At 43.8% G+C, this 24496-nt stretch overlaps 1 protein-coding gene across 1 annotated transcript in view; it reads right to left on the minus strand.

Annotated features, from left to right (window-relative positions):
• Window positions 1–24496, minus strand: part of LOC144827580 (aromatic-L-amino-acid decarboxylase-like) — a 1238931-nt gene that overhangs the window by 99782 nt on the left and 1114653 nt on the right. The window contains exon 11 of the mRNA XM_078685836.1: window positions 23415–23434. Coding sequence (XP_078541962.1) covers window positions 23415–23434 — 20 coding nt within the window. The remainder of the gene's footprint in view (window positions 1–23414; window positions 23435–24496) is intronic.

Here is a 24496-nt window from a genome sequence, read left to right on the forward strand (position 1 = left end):
GACTTGTTGGTGGTCAGTCTGGCTACCACTACCATTTTCTGACATTGTGCCTCGAGGGAACCTCACAGCATCCTCACCTCATAACCTCAGTGACCCCGTTATTGAGTTTTTTCATCCATTTCCGCACCAGCACAGTCTAAGTGGTAAAACAGGCAAAACCGAGGCTCCTGCTTCCGCACCAGGGACAGCCAGTACAACTCTGCCCATGGGCCCAACAAGCCAGGTAAAATTCAACTGACTGTCGTGGCTTGGTCCTGGGACTCGCATCATTGGACTTGACCTGCAAGTGACTAGTGATTTTCTCTTTTGACTGCAACGTTAAAGTTTTGAAGTAGTGAATTGCACTTATTTTGTTTTCCTTCTAAAATACATAACTACGGTTATACTCCTTCAATTGTGATCATTTTGATGTCTTAATTTATATAAAAATCTGTTCTATTTTTATAAATTGGCATTGAATTTCTTTCAAGTCATGTCAATACCTTTATCATCCATGTTGGTACAATACAATGCTTAATACAGGCTCCTCCAGTAAACCCTGACTGCTCTGTTCTTCACTACCAGGACTGAGCTAGGTAATTATTATTGAAGAGCCACAGGACCTATTTGGGGTATTGTGAGAGTATTGCATAGTGAAGCCTAACCAGCCTTACTACATAATATTCCACTTTCCTTCAATTAGCATCTGTGCAGCTGTTTTTCTTAGGTCACAGAAGGTCTGATCTCTCAAACTGTTCATATTTTTCTACTGAAAGAGATTTCTGAAATATGTGATTTAAAGCATATTATTTTTGAATTGTTAGATATGAGCCTCTTGGGTCTTTGGAAAGAACTGCATAAGAAAAAATGCATCTTTGTTGGAATAGACGAAGCTCTCTCCACAAAACATTAACATAAACTGATCAATGCATGACTACAAAGTCTTAAGGTGATTATGCATTCCATTGGAGTAAATGAAATACGAAGATGATGCAGCGCACATACAAAGATGGCTCTGCAGTCCCTTTGAGAGCAACAATTCCAACACTTGCCTAGGAGAGATTGCAAGAGTGATGTTAGTATTCTGTGATGCTCCCAGCATCATTTATACTAAAAAAGGCTCAAAGCAACATTTCATGTGGTTTTGACGGTGCTCATTTTATCAGTGGTTATTCTTGTGACAAGTTTGGTGCTGTTTTTCTGAATATTCCAGTACCATACAGACCTGAGGACTTTTGTGATGTCATCATTAAAATGTTGGACTTAGTACTGTGGGGCTGAGGCATAGGGTGCAGTTGAAAATTAGCTCAGTGAGGTGCTGGTGAAAGGAGTGCTGGGGGCCCGGAGCTGCAGATTGGATGGCAATAATCCTTAGGAAGTCTATTATGGGTAGCCCTTGGAGGACTCATGATTTGTAGTTACCCAGCAGCTGTTTTAGGGATGAGCTACGGAACAGGATTTGTTGTTGTGGAGAAGATAGTACCGAAATTTACAGTGATGTCAGGTTGATAGGCGATGCAACTTGGGCAGTTTGGCAAGCAGATAAGTCCCAGTCTCCTCTCGGTTCTCTGGGTACTTTTTGGCAGAAAATGTTCTAAAGCACCAATATCAGATGTGGGCTATCTAGACAACATTAGCACCACTTCCAAGGGGCCAGGACTGGATAGGCACCACTTGGAGGGTCCAGATTCGCTGAGGTTGGGTCCAGGTGCAGGTTCAAGATTGTTTGAGTCTTTTCTGTCTCTTAGGATCTAATCAGAAGACCAGCCAACTAGCCCGGGAGTTATTCTGGTAATCTTGGGTTCAAGCAGAAAAGCAGGTCTCAATCAGCAGGGTAGTCCTCTAAAGGCACAGTGAAGATCTCAGGCAGCAAGGCCATCCTCTTGAAGAAGCAAGGCAGTCCTCTGAAGTACATAGCAGGCCACAGGCAGCAAGGCAGTCCTTTTAGAGTCCTAAACAGATCTGGAAGTGAACTGAAGAGTGGGTCTGATGGTCCTAGATGTAGCTGGCCTTTGTGTATTCGTCGCTGACAGTACCACAAAGGAGTATGGGGTGTTGTCAGGATGGGCCATCCTAGCAGGATGCGAGGAGAGGAGTTGTGCACACCTCCACTTGCCCTTCAAATGAGCTGCTCTGCCTCAGCACACACACACAAAGAACTTCACATTTGCCTTTTGGGACTCCAAGCATATTGGGCCAGGCAGGGAGCCAGGACATTTTCGACACATTTATGATGGAAAACTCTTGAAGTTTCTTCCACTTAAAAGCTGGCTCTTGCAGTCTAGCAACTACTTTATACAGATGTATGAATGAATGAATGAATGTTTATTTCTATCGCGCTAAGGGACTTAACCCCAAAGGGCATCAAGGCGCTGTCAGATGGAGAGGACAAAAACATAACTGAGGCAGAAAAACAGAAACAGAGTAGAGACGCTGAAAATTAATAAGCTGATGAGAACAGCCATGTTTTTATAAGTTTGCGGAAGATAATCGAAGGTTGACTAGCAATTTCCGGTGGAAGCGAATTCCGCGAATGTACAATATCTTTACAGCACTATATCGTGGTATTAGTATCAACCTACGAAAATATTACTTCCACTATACCAACTGCAAATATATCATCAAAGTGTAGTGAGACCCCCACCTCCTGTTCTTACAATGTAGTGCCAATAAGTACCAAATAGAAACGGTTCTTCAAGTCTGGGGCTGGCAATGAGTCTAGTGTGCCAGTAAGAGTATACTACAAAAAACGTGCAGCTTAAATAGCACTGTTATATTAAAATTATTAGTATTGCAGTCACCATAGTGAGCTAGAAGAAAGAGACAAGGAGACTCTCTGTAGGTGTACTGCAAAGGCTATCAGTCACACACTTCTTCAGGTGCCAGTGGTGCAGCAACGATACAAGTTCTAGGCCAATTAAAACATTCAGCTCCATAAGCCATTCATGTACAGAAAAGAAGTTCATAATTTGTTAAACAGAAACAATAGATAGCAATATGCATAGATACTGGTAAGAAACCGAGTGTAGGTATGACTTGGCGATTTAGATAAAGGAGAAGTAGAATAAACAAGGCAGCTATTCACAATCTGAGTCCATGATCAGATGGTTTTCACTTCATCGCTGAGGGTCACCAGGGGGCTTCCATTTCTTCATCCCATATGGATACAATCATGTTTGGCATCTTGCCCTTATAATATTGAAATAATTTCAGCATAACCAGGACATGCCCTGATTTGTCCTTCAACTAGATATTCCCCTATTGCTTAAGACATCCCAGAGTTCTGTTCTCACTACCTTGAGATCATTTGTTACCATGATGCTTCTCTTTTTTTTGATAGATTATGGTTGATTGTTTTTAGTCTGCCACTTTTGCAAATTAAAAAAAACCTGGGGGCATATTATCAAGAATGGCGTTAAAATTACCTCCGCCTTAGCGGCAGGAAACTGCGGCTAAAGCGGTGATAATGGGATTGATAATATGCCCTTGAGAATTCCAATAGAAGCCCATGTTCTGGTGTGAACCCGGGTGAAAATTTTAACGCCGTTCTTGATAATATTCCCCCAGATTCTCAGCTTCATAACAGGTTGGCTGCTGTTTTTCAACAGTAGTCCCCAATTCTGTTTCCAGCTCCCGCACTGCATGGTGCTGTGATGGACCTCAGCTGCCCCACTCTCCATCCCTCCCCCAAGCCTCTACCTAACTTTGGTGTCCACAGCTGCTGCAACCATGCTCCACTGCCCTCTCTCCCACACTTTTACTCGATCAGGGGAAGATTGTTGAAAGCAGACACAGATTTTGTGATACAGGATGTCCTGTCCAAGGGTCATTCTCTGGCAAGAAATCCTTCTTTGCAGTTTGTGTGGCAGAGTTGCTTTGCTTTAAAAAATGTGGACAATTTCGCCCAGCTTCACTAATGTGAAGTGGCAAACTTCGCACTCCTTTGTTGACGAAGGTTTTCACTTCATTCTACCTTATCTTATGGTTATTATTTCAGAAAATATTGGTTCATGCACTTTTAGAGGGTTATTCTTTGTCATTATGCATTTATGATTGGTTAGTACAAGCTTGAAGGCTGTGTTCCTATTTAAGTAATCTGTCTCATTATTGCTTAGTATGATGGGCGAGTGTTAGAATTGGGATTTCTGGTTATCTAGGGTAAGCACCTAAGCCAGCCAGAACCCATCACTCTAGACAGGACAAGTAAGTTACACACCAAAGTTAACCTGTGCTCACCCCCTTAGTAGCTTGGCAAGAGCAGTCAGGCTTATCCAAGAGGCAATGCGCAACACAAGAAATACACCAAAAAAGAGGTTCCACACAATATTATATAAAAAAAGACTGTATTGTATATAACACAATACCAAAACAACATAAACCAATAATTACTTTGCCAAACAGGCAATGGGCAACCATCACGAGTGCAATACGTGAAAACAAAGGTTATGCATTGCAAGCATCATGAAAAACATTACTGTGCATATTATGCTGTCCCTGAAATGATACTTGTTATCCTGTCAGTGCAAGGTAAAACGACATACATCAATATAAGTGCATGAAAAAAAGAGTAGATTATGAGACAATAACGCATGTAGTACAATGCATCCCCATAATGCCTAGGTCACAGTGCATCTGCGCTCTTTTTTTGGGGTTATATAATAGCTAACCTCAAACACAGGGACAAGGAACACCTGATCACCTAAGACATTTATGATGATAATTTCTGGATATCCATGTAGAGCAAGTTCCTAGGGGTGTCTCAGTCGAGAACTCACCCCTTACGGCCACCCTTATGGCAGATAAGTGCTCCCAAGGTATGTGCCAACACAGGGGTACACACTGCCTACTCCCGCGGGATGCCTCACTGGGTCCCCCGCATGTGTCAGCCTATGGCAGCTGCCCGCTAGTAAGTGGTGCAGCTGCAGTACCAAGCACAGTGCCCTTATCCTGGTCTGATCTGGGCAGTGCAAATACACCCAGTCCACAAAGAGCAGTGGGGCTGTCGTGCGGGTCCCAATACCCACAGTGGACATTGGGGGCCTCCACCTAGCCGCACATACCTTTTGTGGTTCCCTTTCTGGGCCTCGAGGGTGACAGACCTCTTCTGGTCATGAGCTGTTATGCCGCTTAAAAAAAGTATTTTGGCCAGCTGCGGGCATGGGAGACCTACTTCGGTCTCTCCTGACTGCACCAAGTTAGGTGCCAACCACCCGCTGGGATGACAGCCGCACTGCTTTCTCTTAGATGGCCACAGGGTCACAGTACCCAGCAGCTCCAAGCTTCTTTCTTGGCTGTGGGGCGAGGCACAAATAAAGCCACCTGTTCTCACATCTCAAAGGGTACAGCAATGAGAGCGCTCAGCACACGCCATATGTGTCTGCGTTGTGCTGTGGGCATGTGCTGGGGGCGTGACAAACGCTGGAGGCGTGTGGTATGTTCGCCTTTCATGCCATGTCTCATATTGTGTGCTGGGGGCGTGGGCGGGGCGTGGGATTACGGGGAAAAAAGCGAGCGTTGTGCCCAATATTTCATTGTTTTTTCTTCCCAGGTTCTGTACATTCCAGCTCCAGGTGTCCACCCTGCTCCCTTTAAATACCCCTGCACCCCATAATCATAACCCACCCTTACTCCTTAAAATACCCCAACACCCTTAAACGCTAACCCATCTTAACCCTATAAATGTACCCTGTACCCCAAAATACAAAACCTATCCCTAAACCCTAAAAATACCCCTGTACCCCAAAACCCAAACCTAGCCATGAACCCTATAAATACTCCTGTACCTCAAAACCCAAACCTACCTCGAACCCTAAAAATACCCCTGTACCCAAAACCCAAACCTACCACTGAACTCTAAAATACCCCTGTACCCCAAACCCAAACCTAGCCCTGAACTCTAAAATACCCCTGTACCCCAAAACCCAAACCTACCCCTGAACCCTAAAAATACCCCTGTACCCCAAAACCCAAACCTAGCCCTGAACCATAAAAATAACCCTGTACCCCAAAACCCAAACCTACCCCTGAACCATAAAATACCCCTGTACCCCAAAACCCAAACCTAGTCCGAATCCCTAAAAATACCCCTGTACCCCAAAACCCAAACCTAGCCCTGAACCCTTAAAATACCCCTGTACCCCAAAACCCAAACCTACCCCTGAACCCTAAAAATACACATATACCCCAAAACCCAAACCTAGCCCTGAACCCTAAAAATACCCCTGTACCCCAAAACCCATACCTATCCCAAAACCCTAAAACTACCCCTGTATCCCATAACCCAAAACTATATCTGAACCCTTAAAATACCCAAAAACCCTAAAACATATACCTCAGTACCCCAAAACATATACCCCTATACTCATAATTACCTTATCCAAACATTAAAAAAAACATGCTTTTACCATTCATGCATTTATGAAATTCGTTGTAAATGTATGCGTGGTTAAAGCATATAAAATGTAATGCCATGTGTTATAATGGCATTGCGGAGTCATGGTACTTTCGTAATGAAAGTATGCGGAGTGGTGGTATGCGGAAAGAAAGTTGCCGAATAATGGGTGTTTACCCTCCCCCGGTAAGTACATCGGTGGCACGGCGGCCCACATCTCCAGCAACATACTCATATTTTTTCACCACCGATTTGAAAAATGCACAGGTCTCTCCCATTGATGGCCAGCACCGACATACAGTTTTAGACACACCTCCTGCCACAAGTTCTAGAATTGCGAACTTTAGAGCTGGGGAGCTACGTTCTAATCTCGGCATCAGCTCAACATCCTGTGATTCCAGGCAAATCGCTTTGTCTCCCCGTGCCTACCACAAATGAATGTGTTCTTTTGTAATGTAAATTGTGCTCATGCCATGTTGTCGAGTTCGCGCTATATAATATTGCAAGGAAAAATAAAGTAGGGAAACTCGAGTTCACACACTACTGTACGCGCACTCTTAAGTGCATCAGCAGTGCACTGTGAATCGGAGCGTTTCACAGGCCTGTCACAGATAAGAAATGCTATCAAAACGAAATTGTACAAAACAATATACTACTGGCCGGCAGCAATTCCTACCCGGACAACGTCGGGACGGGCTGCTAGTACTATGTTATAAAGTTTATATGAAAACGGGTGGTAAAGAGAGCTTTGTAGAAGCAAATAAATGGGCGGGAACATAAGACAATGCTCTTAAGAAAATGTAATAAACTTAGAAGTGTGGGACGATCATCCCCTTGGCTCGTCCAATCAAAATTCACAATTTACACAAGTTTGAAACATTTGTAGGTGGAACATGCCATCAAAAGGTGCAATTGGGGTAGTTAGTTAGATGAAGTAGCCTGATCGCTGGTAGAACGCTGAGAGATAGAGATGCTGTCCGAATGCTGATCAAAATACCTGAAGTAGACTTAGAATTTTCCATAAATAAAAATTAGGAAGGAGTTTTGCGGAAGAATCGAGGAGGGAAACTAGCATCTGAGAGGGGTTTGACGCTGGCATTAAATCCAGAAGAGGTGATCTGTCCTGCCCTGATCCTGTCCTGAATCTATTACCTGTTATTTCCTGAGGGGCCCAAACTCTTGGCTAGATAAATATAATCTGTGTATTTCGTCAATGTGCCTTTCTCTCTTTCCTCTTTTTCCTGAGGTACTCATCATAAAAATGTATTGTCTTATTTAGGTAACCGAATCTTACCTCTTCAGAATAATGGAGTTAACACTGTAATTTGTATTTGATGCACTAAAATGTTGCAGATAAAACTTTAAATCGAAACTGAGTCTGTGGTCACTTAATGAATAAACCAGGTGAATATTTTTGTGATGAATTACCTATATCTTATCAAATAAAATAGAACCATGTGTAAGAAAGGGCTTAGTAATTAAATAGGCTCAATTCGTTAGACAGATCAGACATATCGAAAAGCCCTAAAATTGATTTCAAGCGAGGTTTCATTGACCGGATATTACTCTAAGTGAGTGTGGTTTATTGGCCCGAATGTGTGTATTTTAGTGATACTTGTCCACAAGTTGGTGTCCCGCTGGATCACATATAACGTTTAAATACATTATACGAAAAGCAGTGTGCATGAGTGGGGCCTAAGGGCTGTGGAAAGGGAGAGGAGGGCAGATTGATAGGAGTACTAAGAGAGAAAGTACAATATTTTGTAAGATAAACTATATTTTTTATGACATTCAAAACAGAGGACAGAGTGTGGCATTTTTGACTGTGTGTATGAAATTATTCCAGGTGAAATCCAACTACCATCTCCATCATACCCGAACAAAAGCACCTGTACCTGACTCTTTATCAGAAAATACATTTATTTGGGGGGGTATAACACCCCAAACACTCCCCCTGACTCTGTTGACCAATTTCCTATCTGCCCCTGTGACTGGTCTCAGCACCAAAGCATTAGTCACTTTTAATGTTTTGCACGCTCTATACTCATCTCCGAAAGCACATTTAGTTTCTCACTTACCCGCCATAAATATTAGACAACACCTCTTTGCTTTAGTGTTTTTACAACAATTAGTTAACCCTTGAAGTTTGTTTTGTCATTTTAAACTTCATTAGAGCTGCACTAAATATTTTGAAGCGGTATGGGTCCTTTGATGCTTCTTAAGTATTTATGTTATTAGTTACATCGTATGTTGTAGGAGAATTTTTTAATGTAACATTGTAATTCTACTGACCTGATGATAGTTTTAAGATTGTAATGCTCCTACTGGGCCCAGCTTTTATTTTATTTTAATTTGTCGATTGATGTATTATTGTCACGATTAAGCCAGGGAGTAGTGAGAAAGTAATGGACTACATCTCCCAGAATGCCTGAAGTCTTGTCCTACTTTCCTTTCAACTCTCTTTTGCCTATCTAAACTTGCTCCTCCCTTTCACCGGTGCTTGTCACCTGAAGACTTCCTGGACTTTCCCTCGCTGAGTTCTTCTTTGTTCATTTCCAGGGTTTAAGGGTTGTTTGTTCGGGACTATTTGAGCCGCGCTGGAGCGCTTTTGTGCAGAAAAGCATTTTTCTTGGAGTCTCAATAATCGATGTAGCGCTGGTGCGCTTTTGAGGCTGTGCTTTGCGAAGATAAACACGGATTACACAGAACATTATTTTTTTTGTCTGCCTTGAAGCATTTACGATTGGAAAGGACTTGATTTATTTTTGTAATTTAGACACGTTAATTGGAGTAGAAAAAACTTTCCCTTTGAACTTGCTGTTCCTGAAGAAAGAAGCGGCACAGGGTTGCATGTGTGGAACTTTGGAGTCACCTGTAAACGTGATCATTCATATGGGCAGCTAAGTACTTTTATTTGACCTTACTTAAGTGGAAACTATTTCGGAAAGGTCAAGCTGTTAAATACCTGGATGATTTATGGACTGAAGAACTTGTAAAAAACACTTTCATTTCTTTTCTTTCTTTTTTTTATTTTTGAACTGTTTTGCTTGGAGCTAGTGGCGCAGTATTATATGTAAGTGTGCAGTTGGGTGTGTCCTCTTTTATTGATACCTACTTTATTAGAGTAGGGAGGGGTTCACTTACTGGTTGTTTGTTTATTCACCTGCAGGTATTCAGGGGTACCAAGGCGAGTTAAGACTGCTATCCTCCCTTCATTCGAATCTTCTTGATTTATTGCACCACGTTTTTGTTTCCTTTGTCCATTTTTTACCCTTTCCCCGGCTGTGGTATCTATCTGTGGAGTTCTATGACTTGACTCACAGGTGTTGCCAGAGTAGGGGGACTGGTAATTCAGCATCGCTCCTGTTGTACCCGGCATAGAGGCTAGTGAACCTTCATTTGTGACAGAGTGACAAGCCCACGCTGATTTACAACCTGAGCGATGGATACAAACGCAGTACTTACTTCATTACTGGAAACCATGAAAGCCCTGAAACTAGAAGTAGACGCAGTCAGAGAGGAGAACCATGAGATGAGGAATGAGATGGGGGTCATGCGGAATGAGATTGCTGGCTTGTTACGCACGGGTCCCACTAGTACTAGAGGGCAACCATATATTAGGAGTTGGACCCTACCTCCTCCCTCTTCTTCTGTTGGTTCTACTGCACCAGAAGGAGCAGTGGGTAAATCCCTGGTCCAATTAATACAGCCTCATACTCTGCCATTAGCACCTCCTGAGAGATTTCTAGGGGATCCTAAGAAATTCGGTATTTTTGTAGGACAGTGTAAATTACACTTTATGTGTAAACCTGCTGTATTCCCCGATGATCACACAAAAACGGCATTTATGATGTCGTACCTAGGGGGGAATGTGGCTAGTTGGTCATTTATGTTGATAGAGAGAAATGATCCTGTTCTAAGTGATTTCACAGCGTTTTGCGTTGAAATGAGCAAACTGTTTGATAGGAAAGCCCATTTACTCTCTTTAGACAGAGAACTAATCACCTTAGGACAAGGCTCCCTGGATTTGTTAACGTATATTACCAACTTTAATAGGTTGGTAGTTGAAACAGACTGGCCTATTGAGAAGAGAGTCTCCTTGTATTACCAAGGGTTGAGAGGCGAATTGAAAGACGTCCTGGTTCAAGTGGTTCATATGCCTACAACCTGCGAGGAGTTAATAGACCTTACTGTTCAGCTGGATCATCGCCTACAAGAACGGAGAGGAGATAAACAGCGTTATGATGGCAAATTCTTTTTTCCTAAACCGAAACCTGTGGTCTTAGAGTCGCCTCAATCTAGTGATGGAATGAACTAGCAGAACAAGCGTTCCAAACGTTGAAAGCAAAATGTATGAGTGCTCCTATCTTACGTCATCCGGATGCAAGTCACCCATTTTTGATGGAAACTGATGCCTCATATCATGCTGTGGGTGGGATTCTGTCTCAAAGACATCCTGACACGGGACAACTCCACCCGGTAGCCTTCTTTTCTTGGAAACTGACCACCAGCGAAGCCAATTATAGCATAACAGACAAGGAGCTATTCTCTATAAAGAAAGGATGTGAGGAATGGAGACATCATTTACTGGGGGCTCGAAATACCGTGGAGATTTATGCAGATCACAGAAATCTTCTCTTCCTGAAAAGCGCCAGAGCATTGACACCACGACAACTAAGGTGGTCTCTGTTTTTTGCAGACTATGATTTCCTGATTAAATATCGACCAGGGCCTCAAAATGGCAAGGCTGACGCCCTATCTCGGAATCCTTCCTATACCGTGAAGGAACCCACTAGTCTTCAAGAGCCTCCCCTATACTGCAAGAGTCATCATTTCAGAAAGATCAGGTGGCAGTTATTTCGAGTACCGATTTTCTAGAAGCAGTGCAGACACAACTGGAAACGCAGGACACCAATGCTTGGATCGCTTTGATCCCACTCATCATTCAAGCAAGGACAAACTATTGTTTTATGATAAACGACTTTATGTGCCAAAAGGGCCTTTACAACAGCAGGTTCTTGAATGGACTCATGATTCTGTCCTAGGTGGGCATTTGGGACAGCAGAAGACTTTACAAACTGCATCGAGATATTTTTGGTGGGACTCTATGAGAAAAGACACTGAACAGTATGTATCAGAATGTTCCGTTTGTACTCAAGCCAAGACTTCACATCAAAGGCCAAGTGGGTTACTCAGGCCTATACCTACTCCTCCTGCTCCTTGGCATACCATCTCTATGGACTTCATAGTCGAAATGCCTCTCGGCCTTGGTAATACAACCATTCTAGTGGTGGTGCACCATCTAACTAAGATGGGTCATTTTATAGCTTTACCTAAACTCCCCATCTCTTGTGAATTGGCTAGGGTGATGTTACAAAATATAGTGAGATTACATGGCCTCCCTTCTATCGTTATCACAGATAGAGGCTCTCAATTTACGTCTAGATTTTGGAAGGCCTTGTGTGCCATCTTGAAAATAGACGCTAGACTCTCTACCAGCTACCATCCACAGACAGATGGGAAGACAGAGAGGTTAAACCAAACCTTAGAGCAATACCTGAGATGCTTCACACTTCAACATGGTGAGGAATGAAGAACATTACTATGGACTGCAGAGTTCGCATATAACAACGCTGAGCATTCGTCCTTAGGTTGTTCCCCATTTTTCTGCATCAACGGTTACCATCCCAACATGTTGCCATTATAACTGCCAGGTACATCGGTTAATCCTACGATACAAGAACATCATGTACACTTGAAACAAGTCTTTGTGGAAGCCAAAGCACACTTGGAAGCAGCCAGGGCAAGGGATAAAGCTAATGCTGATAGGAAGAGGATTCAAGAGCCTCTTTACCAGTTGGGAGACAGGGTTTGGTTGTGTACTAAACATTTGAGGATTAAGGGAAATACACGTCTTCAGCCCAAATTCGTAGGTCCCTATCCCATTGTTCGGATCATCAACCCTGTAGCTATGGAGTTGAAAGTTCCCTCCCTATGGCGTATACATCCAGTGTTCCATGTTTCCCTTCTCAAACCATGCCTCCCTGGGTCTAGAGTGCCTGTGAGACCGGTCTCTATAGATGTGGTTGGTGAGGATGAGTATGAAGTTGAGGCTATACTGGATTCTAGGAGAACGAGAGGTATCTCGTGGGGTGGAAGGTTATGGCCCCGAGGAACGCACATGGGAACCCAAGTGTAACTTACATTGTCTGCGTCTCCTACGACGATTTCACACCTTGTATCCTCATAAGCCTGGTGGTCCGCCGAGACGTCGGACGTAGTGAGGGGGTTCTGTCACGATTAAGCCAGGGAGTAGTGAGAAAGTAATGGACTACATCTCCCAGAATGCCTGAAGTCTTGTCCTACTTTCCTTTCAACTCTCTTTTGCCTATCTAAACCTGCTCCTCCCTTTCACCGGTGCTTGTCACCTGAAGACTTCCTGGATTTTCCCTCGCTGAGTTCTTCTTTGTTCATTTCCAGGGTTTAAGGGTTGTTTGTTCGGGACTATTTGAGCCGCGCTGGAGCGCTTTTGTGCAGAAAAGCATTTTTCTTGGAGTCTCGATAATGGATGTAGCGCTGGTGCGCTTTTGAGGCTGTGCTTTGCGAAGATAAACGCGGATTACACAGAACATTATTTTTTTTGTCTGCCTTGAAGCATTTACGATTGGAAAGGACTGGATTTATTTTTATAATTTAGACACATTAATTGGAGTTGAAAAAACGTTCCCTTTGAACTTGCTGTTCCTGAAGAAAGAAGCGGCGCAGGGTTGCATGTGTGGAACTTTGGAGTCACCTGTAAACATGATCATTCATATGGGCAGCTAAGTACTTTTATTTGACCTTACTTAAGTGGAAACTATTTCGGAAAGGTCAAGCTGTTAAATACCTGGATGATTTATGGACTGAAGAACTTGTAAAAAACCCTTTCATTTCTTTTCTTTATTTTTTTTATTTTTGAACTGTTTTGCTTGGAGCTAGTGGCGCAGTATTATATGTAAGTGTGCAGTTGGGTGTGTCCTCTTTTATTGATACCTACTTTATTAGAGTAGGGAGTGGTTCACTTACTGGTTGTTTGTTTATTCACCTGCAGGTATTCAGGGGTACCAAGGCGAGTGAAGACTGCTATCCTCCCTTCCTTCGAATCTTCTTGATTTATTGCACCACGTTTTTGTTTCCTTTGTCCATTTTTTACCCTTTCCCCGGCTGTGGTATCTATCTGTGGAGTTCTATGACTTGACTCACAGGTGTTGCCAGAATAGGGGGACTGGTAATTCAGCATCACTCCGGCATAGAGGTTAGTGAACCTTCATTTGTGACAATTATGCGCTTTTATTACGTGTGTGTCAAAAAAGGACTTATGACTGACAGAAATTTTCCTCAAGCTTTTTTCTCAAGGAAAGGATGTGAGGCGACGGGTGCTATAGGCAGGGCCGTTGCATCATTTGAGCGGAGGAGCATTGCCCCACAAGCCCCAGAGCTGAAGAATAAAATGATAATAAGTTTATTTATTGCCATTTTATTTTTCAGCAACATTCCTGAACTAAGGGGGTCATTTGGATAGCGGGTCATTTGGATAGCGTATGGCGGTGGCAATCCGCCCGCTAAAAACCTTTGCGCGCTTAGGATTTCCCCCGCCACATTACCATGGTGGGCAGAACCCCGGCGGATGGTTTTTCGACCGGGCGTAAAAGCTGCTAACATGGTGGCGGTGTCTAGGAGACACCGCCATCCATATTAGCATATATGCGGGGTTGTGCCGTTGCCGCCACGGAAAGGCAGGCGGTTTTTGCCACTGGGGGCCCAAAGCGGGCCCCCAGGGATTCTGGGGAGTCGGTGGTGCACATGTGGGTACCTATGGTACCCCCCGGAAGTTCCATGCACAACATGGCAGGCACCGCGCGGTGCCTGCCATGTTGTGCATGGAAGTGCACGACATGCATTCTTGGCATCACGGCGGGCGGTGCTGAGAGCACCACCCGCCGCAATGTCAATAATGCAGGATGCGCCCGCCAGTGTGGCGGGCGGATCCTAATGTCACCAACGGGACCCCCTCACCAATGGCGGGCGGTCCCATTCCACGAAAGGATGGCGGGCGAACAAAAGTCCGCCCACCATCCTAATGATCCCCTAAGTGTCAGGACGGGGCAGGGCCAGCAGGGAGCTGTGCGCTTTAAAATGTGAATGTCTCTTTGGCCAGCCATCTTGGGATGGCCAGCCAGATATGAGCATTTTAAAGTTCTCAAACATAGCTGTCTTAGTCAGCTGGGCTAGAGGCCTCCAGTGCTCCTAGCAGAGCTCAGAGAGTCTGCTCTATCTAATCCTGCAGCTGCTCTCATGCTGTGAGATTAGCTCCATAAATGAGTAGTACAGTTTCCTGCATCTGGAGCTTCGAGAAGACACCAGAGCAAGCAGGACGTTGCACTGCAAGTTAGGTAAGTCTATTTTCTTTTTTTCTTTTTGTGCCCCCTGCCCTACTACCCGGAGTACAAGCCAGCTAACACTTGCTATATGACATCACTGGAAAGGAGTTTTCCCTCAGCACTATTTTCCTCACTTATACTTGCTTTTCACTTTGAACTGTCCCACTCTTCAGTGAAGCACATATTTAAAAAATGGAACAGACTTTTCTCCTACACATTCACAAAGTTCAACAGATCAGCAACGGTGTACGACAGGACATGGCAGTAGGCAGGGAAGAACCAAAGAATGTCACTTGGCAAGCTGCACTACATATGCTGACTCCCTATTCTGCATGAGATACCACTAACTCCCTTCTATTGGGAGAACAACAGAAGATACCACGATCTTGCCTTCTATTGGGCAAACAACAGGGGATACTACAATCTCTAGACCTCTTTTAAAAAAAAACTACACTGGCTTCCCATCTCTCAACGGAATGCCTTTAAGACAGCTGTCTAGTTTTCAAATATTTACCCTGCCAGAGCCCCGAATTCATTAATAACTTTTTGTCTAGGTATATTCCCCCCCGTAACCTCCGTTCAAGGCATCTCCAGTTATTGACTACCCCTATGACAGAAAAGCTGCTGGTTTGCATCTCTGGCCCCAAGATTATGGAACTCGTTTCACCTGGAGATTCGAGATTCGGTCATGCACGGACTTACTGAGGTTCAGAAAGCTACTCAAAATGTGGCTGTTTGTGCAGGCCTCGAATGACTTCCTACGCTCCTGAGGCGGAAAGCCGGGAGACTGTCTGCGCTAGCACTGTTAATTCCTGCAGTTTTACTTTAGTTATTCAATGTTGTTTTGCGCCGCATTAACAGAATTGTAAACTCTGCACATACCGGATTCATGCTCCTGAAAACCACGCACTCAGACGACTTAGGTACTGAGTGGTGAGGTGGTAAGATCGAGCACAAAACCGGCGGCCATCTTAGGGGTAGACCCAGGACCACCACTCTAGCGCTCGAGAAAATTAGTATAAAAACAGATGGCCACACCTCCGCGCAGCGGACGCGATCATTGGTCGCGCCTTAGTCGCGCCGAATTCAAGCCAAAGTCCTGCCCGTCTGCGCCCGTCCGCGCTGTGGACGGGCTTAGGGCTCAACACCCTACACCATCAATCATCTGGTCCAGAGAGGAATTATTATCCCTAAACACTCACTCCAAACTCTGCCAGCATATCATCAGTGTGGACTCTAGGCGAGGTCCGACAAGCTGTCCGAAATGTAAGTTAACACTACTACCCTACTGCAAACCCAAATGGAATGCTAAATCTATATCTATAAAAGGGCGGCTAATAAATGCACGTTCTATGTGCAAAAATGCTCTCCATATTCATGACCTTATCACAGAACACGCCTTGGAATGTCTATTCATCACAGAAACATGGCTACGTGAATGGTCGAATCCTGACATAGCCTATGCTTTACCCACCGGCTATTTAATTCAGAGGCAGGATAGGTGGTTTGGCTATTATACATAGGGATACGTTTAAATGCACAACGACAGAGCTGACTGACATTACAGGAGCAGAAAGCCTAAGTTTTTGCATTAAAATAGGAGACTCCTTTTCCTTTGCTGGTGTATTACTGTATAGGCCTCCAGGTTATGCCAAGCAATTCTTAGAAACTATAGCGGAAGCACATAGTGGCCAAACTCTCAGGTTCGCGAATTTTACTGTACTAGGAGATCTAAACTTCCACATGGACGATCTCAATGATAAACATGCCGCAGATTTCAAAGAAATCATGCAGGTTCTTGGTCTGACGATGCACATCTCGGAACCTACTCACTCGGCAGGACACATACTTGACTGCATTGGTACCAATATTGAGATGATGAATGTGAAATCCCCGCTACAACAAATATGAACGGACCATAAATTCATAAAATTTAATTTTGGTACTAATGAAACTAAGAGAAAGAAGAAGGATTTATACACTAAGGATAAACCTGCACCCTGCTGGGGCAAAATCATCGAACATCCTGACCTGCAAAACTGGGCTAAAGATAACAAACCTATTTTTACAGGAAATACACACACTGACAACCAGAAATTCGATGGTTGGATGAACAAAATAGGTAACAAGATTACTACCACAAGAGCAGGCTCTAAATCTAGCAAAGGAAAGCTTTTAGCACCATGGTTTACAGGCCCGCTCAAAGATATACTAACTAATGTAAAAATCTTAGAGCGAAAGTGGCGACGCTACTATGAACTAGAAGATAAAAGTACCTATAAGATAGGACGAAAACAATACCACGCCGCCATCAAAAATGCTAAAGCAGAATATTATACGGCACAGATTGAAGCAACAGGAAATAAACAAAAAGAAATTTTCAACATTGTGAACAGTTTCAGAAATCCCAAGGCATTAACACAAGAGATTCCACCGTCACAGAATCTATGCGATAAGATAGCTGATTACTTCTCCCAGAAAATAGAGACTATCACGAACGATTTTCCAACTTTTCAGAAAGAGAAATCTGAGGTCAAGACCAATTTAAGCTTTCAAAAACCTGGCTGGTGCACCTTCGACCCCGTCAGTCTGGAAGATACACATAAGGCGATATCAATTATGAAATCTGGATCTCCTTTTGATCCATGTCCACCTACGCTGCTGCAAGCAATAGTAGATGAAGTAAATCCCGGTATAAACTCCATCATCAATGCCTCTCTTTCCTCAGGCGAGATCCCTTCTAACTGGAAAGTAGCAGCAGTCAGACCTCTACAAAAGAAAGCTATCAAAGATCCTGCCACTCTTACCAACCTACGTCCCATCTCGCTTCTGCCAATTCTATGTAAACTGACTGAATCCTGTGTCAATAAACAACTGATGACCTTTTTGGAGGAGAACGAAATCCTCCATCCATGCCAAGCTCGTTTTAGGGCACACCATTCGACCGAATCAGCTCTACTCTCTACCACCGAAACCATTCGAGCTGCATTGGATCAGGGCAAGAAGGCGGTCCTGATCCTTTTAGATCTCTCTGCAGCATTCAACACGGTATTCCATGCTATCCTTCTACATGGCCTAGCAAATGAAGGCATAGCAGGGACCGAGCTCGAATGGTTCAGAAGTTTTCTGGCTCACAGGCGTCAGGTTATCATGCTGGGTCAATTCCGTTCCAAGGAGAGCATGCTGACTACAGGGGTTCCGCAGGGCTCAAGTCTGAGCCCCACATTATTCAATCTTTACATGGTTCCCCTGATCAAACTTATCTCCTCGTTTGGAATTGACTTAATAGCATATGCCGACGATACCCAGTTAATTCTAACATTGGATAAAAATGCGTAGAATGCTGATATCTCTCTGAAAGAATGCCTCTCGGCGGTATTTGCATGGATGACCAGCAATCATCTTAAATGTAATTCTGCCAAAACAGAAATAATACCTTTTGGCTCCAAAAACTGCTTTTCGCCCCAGTCGTGGTGGCCAAAGGAGGCAGAGGCTCCACCCAATACTGTCAATGCAGCAAGAAATCTGGGGGTTAAATTTGACAACACTTTGTCTTTTAACCAACAAACCAGAGAAGTAGCTAGAAACTGCTTCAATATCATCAGAGGTCTGAGAAAACTCTTCAAGCTGCTTCCTCTGAGTGCCAGACGGACTATTGCAGTGGCACTGATTACATCTCGGTTGGACTACTGCAACAGTCTGTATGCAGGGCTAAATAGATCTGCCCTGCATAGACTGCAGATGGTACAGCATGCCGCGGCTAGGCTAGTTCTAGGCTGGGCAAGAACATCTTCAGCCTCTGCCGCGCTAGACGCACTACACTGGCTCCCAATGCAAAAGCGCATTTTGTTCAAAGTCCTGACAATCTCTTTCAAAGCTTTTCATCATCAAGGCCCAGCCTATATACAAAAATATTTTAAACAATATCATCCTACTCGTGAACTGAGATCATCCTCATTAAATTTGCTTACCGTCCCAAAGTTCAGGCTGACGACGAAGGGTGGAAAATCCTTATCTGTGATTGGTACGAAAGCATGGAACAAACTACCTCAATCTCTCTGTGCAACCAACATAGAATAAGCTTCAGGAAACAACTAAAAACATGGCTCTACTCACTACCAGACACAATGTGTAAAACCTTAATATGACCCTTTCCAGTCTCTCGAATGGTCTAGACATTATCATCTGCTAGATACCGGAAGCCTCAGCGCCAAGATACTCCTCGGAGTGATAGTGCGCTATACAAGAACCCAGTCACATCACATCACATCACATCACAGGCAGCGAATAACACATTCCTTTGGTTCCGGCTAGTTCTAGAGTAGCGCCATGAAACCTTTTGGTGTAAGTTTTTTATAACATAACGTAACATAACATAACATCTAGCCTTCTATTGGGGGAACGAGAGTTGCTCTAACCTGGAGACAATACCAGTGAACATACAATTAGAATTCAGTTTTAGAACGTTGAAATATTGGACACTCCATGAAGGCAATGGAGTGGCAAAAGGCAGAAAGTGGCTGTTTCAGCATTCCGATGCTTCTGTTTTGTTTTATCCTCTTTAATTATGGGAGGAGATATGGCCTAATGGCTAGAGCTACTGACTTTGGAAATGGGGAACAAAGTGTGAGACCCTACCTCTACTCAAAATCCTGCGATCCTGGGCCGATCACTTAAATCTTTATTAAACCTCCTATATTTTTGCTGTATGCTGAATTTTGGTTTTGCTGGTCTAGATGCTTTGGGCACTTTGCCACTGTTGATCAGTGCCAATGTGTAAGTGCTCCCTGTATAAATTCTGTTTATAAATTAGTGTTTTTTTCAATTTTTGGCTTACTTGATTTTCTGCTAAGACCCTAGTACAGTGCACTGTTGATGCCCAGGGCCTCTAAACCAAAGGCCGCCAGTGGCCCTGCAGCACTAATTGTGCCACCCACTCAGGCAGCCTTTCAAAGGTGTCTCAGACCTGCCACTGCAGTGTCTACGTGCAGTTTTTGCTGGCATGTTGATCTGCCAAGTGCGCTCACTTGCCAGGGCCTAACATTCCCTTTTCTTAAATGTGATTCACCCCTAAGGTAGGCCCTGGGCAGGATGAAGTATATCTGTAAGGTAGGACATGTACAGGGTGTGTGACATACTGTGTCCTTGGTTTTACACTATTGAAATTATATCTGTCCCCTAGGAAAGCATGGGGTATACTTTGTAACAGCTTACAGTGTTTAACTTCCCATGGGGACAAGACAGAAAGCTGGAGTTTATGTTCCCTGAACTCAGAATTTAATAACCCACTTTTGGTAAATATGGTTTTTAAATTGTGGTTTTAAAAAGCAACTTTTAGAAAGTAGGCATTTTCGTGCTTAGCCATCCTGTGTACTTCTGCTGGGTTGTGTATTGACTGTCTGGATTTGGAGTGACAGGAGCTGGGGATGTGCATTCACTATAGACAGCCACTGGGGGTGTTGAGGTGAATCCTGCCTTTCCAGGATGACTCAGAGCTGTGCTGAATAGACCTGGGATGCATTTAGAGTAGGGGTAGGAGTTTTCTTTGCACCTGACTAGGCCCTGTCTCCTGGGCACGGTGCTGTCTCCATCTCCTGCTCCTGCCAAGAAGCTGGGCCAGAGAGGTCAGAACTGGTTTGGACTGAGCTGAGAGTCTTTTAGCCACCAAAGAACAAAGGAAAATGTGGTTTAAATATTGGGGCCCAGTCCACAAACATTAGCATACTTGTGGACCCAAGAGGAGCCTCTGTCAAGGAGAAGAGCTGAAAAAGCTGCAAAGAGGAACACTGTCCCATTGCTGTGTGGATGCTGGGCTGAGTTGGCCTGCAGTGGCTGCTTCTGGTAAGGAGAGGACAAAGACTGAACTGTACTGTGTATCCTGTTTGAAGAAGATCTCCACAAGCTTGGAGTAGAGCTTGCCTCTTGTTCTGAAGATTCAGGGACACAACAACTTTACTTCCTCTGTCCTACTACACCTGGAACTGCTGTTTCAGCTGCCACAGAGGGAAAAAGCAACACTGATGCTGCGACCTGCAGCGAAGAAGTGGGCACTGCTTGTGAAGTGCGTGAAGCACCGTACCGACTTGTACCGCAGCCCTGCTGATGCTGCACTCTATCGCCTCTAACACCATCACCAAGGCCGTTGCCTGCACCAGAGCCGAGGGCACAGTTCGTAACGTCATGATGCATCACCCTGACTCGTACCGCCGCCCAGACTTTACAGACACTGGTGCCTCATCCCTGCAGAGCTGATACCTGACATGGGCGATCTCAAGAACTAATCCATCGACCCCACATCGTTTTAAGGAACTGACACCTCACCGCCATTATGACGTAACCTCCCCAATAACAGTAAGAAACAGATGCATCACCTCCCCTGCATCGCAGTAAGGAACCGACGCCTCACCAACCCTGTGGTCATAAGGAACCAACGCCTCTACTCTCCTGTGGTCATAAGGAACTGATGCTGACCAGGGTCAACGATGCATCATCTCCCTGACGATGGGCATCGTCTTTGTTTTCATCATTTACCAAAGTACTTGGGGTCCGTGCGACTCAGTCCCCGGCCTGCGCACCACGCGGTTGGCGTCGTACTTTGGGATTTTCATCGGATGAATTTATTTTTGTGAATAACCTATTTTTTAATATATCTTGACATATGTATGGTGGATTTTTGTTGCTTTTCTCTTGCTTGGTTTAGATAAAGATTACCTGTTTTTCTAAACTGGTGTGGTGTCTATTTGTAGTGTTTTCACTGTGTTACTGGTTGTGTGCACAAATGCTTTACACACTGCCTCTGAGATAAGCCTGACTACTCATGCCAATCGACCAAGAGGGTGAGCAGGGTTTGTCAAAGGGTGTAACTTTCTTTCCCTGACTAGAAGCAAGGGTCCCTACTTAGACAAAGGTGCAAACCCTTGCGAGCTAGAGTCCCCCATTTCTAACAATCTTCTTTTGCTTACAAATGTGTATTGTAATCTGGTTTTCATGTAAAATGCTCTTATGCCCTTAAGCCAAGTATGCACAAAATAAAACTGCAAAAGAATAAAATCCTGCTCACAATGAATGTAATGTTTAATTATCATTATAAATGGACAGCCTCAGGCTACATCAGTCGTTAATGCTCTCTTTTGTGTTGTAGGCTCTCATCACCTGTGACTCTTGGTTGTGGCTTTTAGTGACTGGTCCAGCCCTCAGCAGTGGGCTATAATGTTTTATTAACCCCTTGCATGCTCGTGATGGAACCATTCCGTCACAAGCCACGGTGGTGCTGTGCTGGTGACGGGATGGTTCCGTCACGGCCCGGCCGCCGCGCCTGCGCGGCGCTGACTTCGCGCTTGCGCTGAGCATTCTATTAGGCGGGCGGGGCCGCGACGGAACCATTCTGTCACAAGCACAGCGCCACCGCGGCTCGTGACGGAGTGGTTCTGTCACGAGCATGGCGGCGCCGCGTGGATCCCCCCTCGCCCCCAGCGCCGCGGGGGAATTACCGCCACGGCAAGGGGTTAAAACATTGAAATGCTCAGAACTCTATTGGCAACAATAGTCTGTGTGAGCAGAATAATAGTGGGTGTGTACCATCTGCTCCAAAATGTTAATGTTTCCTTTTGTTTCTCCCTGTTTTATGTAGATATTCTACCCTTAAAGGACGTAAGAGCGATTTAGCTCTATTGCATTGAACTCTGTTGGCCTTTTAAGCGTCTCTCCTCCATTTCTGGTCCTTGCATGATTCTCTGGTCAATTACTCAGTGAGATGGCATTGCACATCATTCATAGTCTACTGTTGGGTATATTTATATTTCAGTATTGTGCCTAGTGTAACTATCATCACTAACTGTGTTCTCTGGCGCCGCACTGGTGGTTCGCTTTCGACTTGGAGTGGAACTTCCAGATAGAGGTGTGGACAGGACGGAGTGAGTGAAGATGTGCATTTCGGTGCTCCTCTGTATCGGTGTTTCAATTTGCAATAACGAATCTTTTAAGTGCGTATGGTGTTCTGGACAACCACAAAAGCATGCTACAAAGCTCTATTATTTGATATTTTGCAAGGAACAAATATGATGGTTTTTGCAGTATCGCCCTCTTTCATTTACACTTTTCAAAACAATATTGACCTTCATAAATACACTCTATCTCCTACACAACTGACAAGTAATTACATGTCAAACTTTTAATAATTAGCAGAAACATTAGGTTAACCAGGTAAATTAGGCCGCTCAAGTCAAAATGGCCTCTGTCTCAATGTAACTACGATTGGAAGTTGAATGGCAAATGCTAGCACAGTTAGCTATCACCAGATAGTGCCTGATAGCAACTACCTATGCTAACTTGTGTGCATGTGTTAATAACACATCCAGTAAATCAAGTGCAAATAACACCCCCGCCTGATGCATACATTATTTGTTCAGGTATTTGTGCCCACTGAACAGTCAGACAATCGCATTAGACAGACAGTTATCTATTACCCTGGTTTACACATAAGATCCATTAAACACTTAGACATAAAAAAAACACTTTTTGATTGGTTGATGGGAAATTATTTTATGTGACAACCAGGGCACACACTTGAAATTTGTTGATATATAACTTACACATATGCACTTTGTTCACAACACAATACGTACCCTGTAATCAGTGATAAGACCTGCAATAAAACGACAACACAGTTACTGAATACTAGATCTTATTAGAGGGCATATCGGATCATATTAAAAGTTCAATTTCATTTCTTTTCATTTCATTTCAATAATTTTATTCGGATACAGATGTATATATCCATGAAAGTACAGACAGGCAACAATATATACAAAAAATGTAACCAGCAGCAAAGAGATCATTTGAAACATTCCAATAAAAAAAAGTCTTCCAGCGATACAATGTGCATAGAGAAAACATGTTAAAAAAGAACAATTCATCAAGATGTTAATTTACCATAGGTTAAAATTTGAAAATATAAAACAAGGTGAGATGAGCAAAAATTCGCGGGGGGCACATAGACTTGCGAGTGCGCACTGCCGCTTTCAAAAAAGAGAAAACCCGAAAAGTTAATTCCTCATCTTCCAGGGCAATGACCTTCCCATAGGCGGCAGTATAATAATTCACAAATTTTTCCTTAAAATAAGGTATCAAAAACCTCTTAGTGAATATTACATAGCAGCTACAAAAAAATAGGAAGTGCAGCATAGATTGTTTATATTGACTGTTGCACGGGCAAGGGAGGTGATCAAGATTAGAATTATATCCTACTGGAAAACAAAGCATAAATTTCATATTGTCGGTCCTTAAGCGGAAAAGTAAACCCCGTTCCCAACAACCAGTTGGTTTTAAAAGGTAACCAGACGGGGCATGGGAGATGTTCTCGATACACATGTATCTTGCAACAGATGATTTCTTAGATTTCTTATCATACCTGGCATTCCTATAGGATGAGTATAAGGCTGTTTGGAGGTATTTTTTACAAACAATACCAGGGTCTGAGGAGTTTGAAAATAACCGCTCATGGTTCATGCTGATTAAACTTTTGTGGACAGCGACCAGCATGGTATTAACATCCCCCTATCACATTTTAAGCAATCAGATATGATCTCCTTAGTGAGTTTGAGCCGCAATATTTTTCCAAACCCGGAGCCAAAATAATGCGTGGCGGGCCTTAATATAATCTTCAATGTATGGCAAATTAAGTTCACGAGGGCAAGCATACTGTGAA

This window comes from Lissotriton helveticus, chromosome 4_1, assembly GCF_964261635.1.
Source record: "Lissotriton helveticus chromosome 4_1, aLisHel1.1, whole genome shotgun sequence".
In the NCBI taxonomy this organism is placed as follows: domain Eukaryota; kingdom Metazoa; phylum Chordata; class Amphibia; order Caudata; family Salamandridae; genus Lissotriton; species Lissotriton helveticus.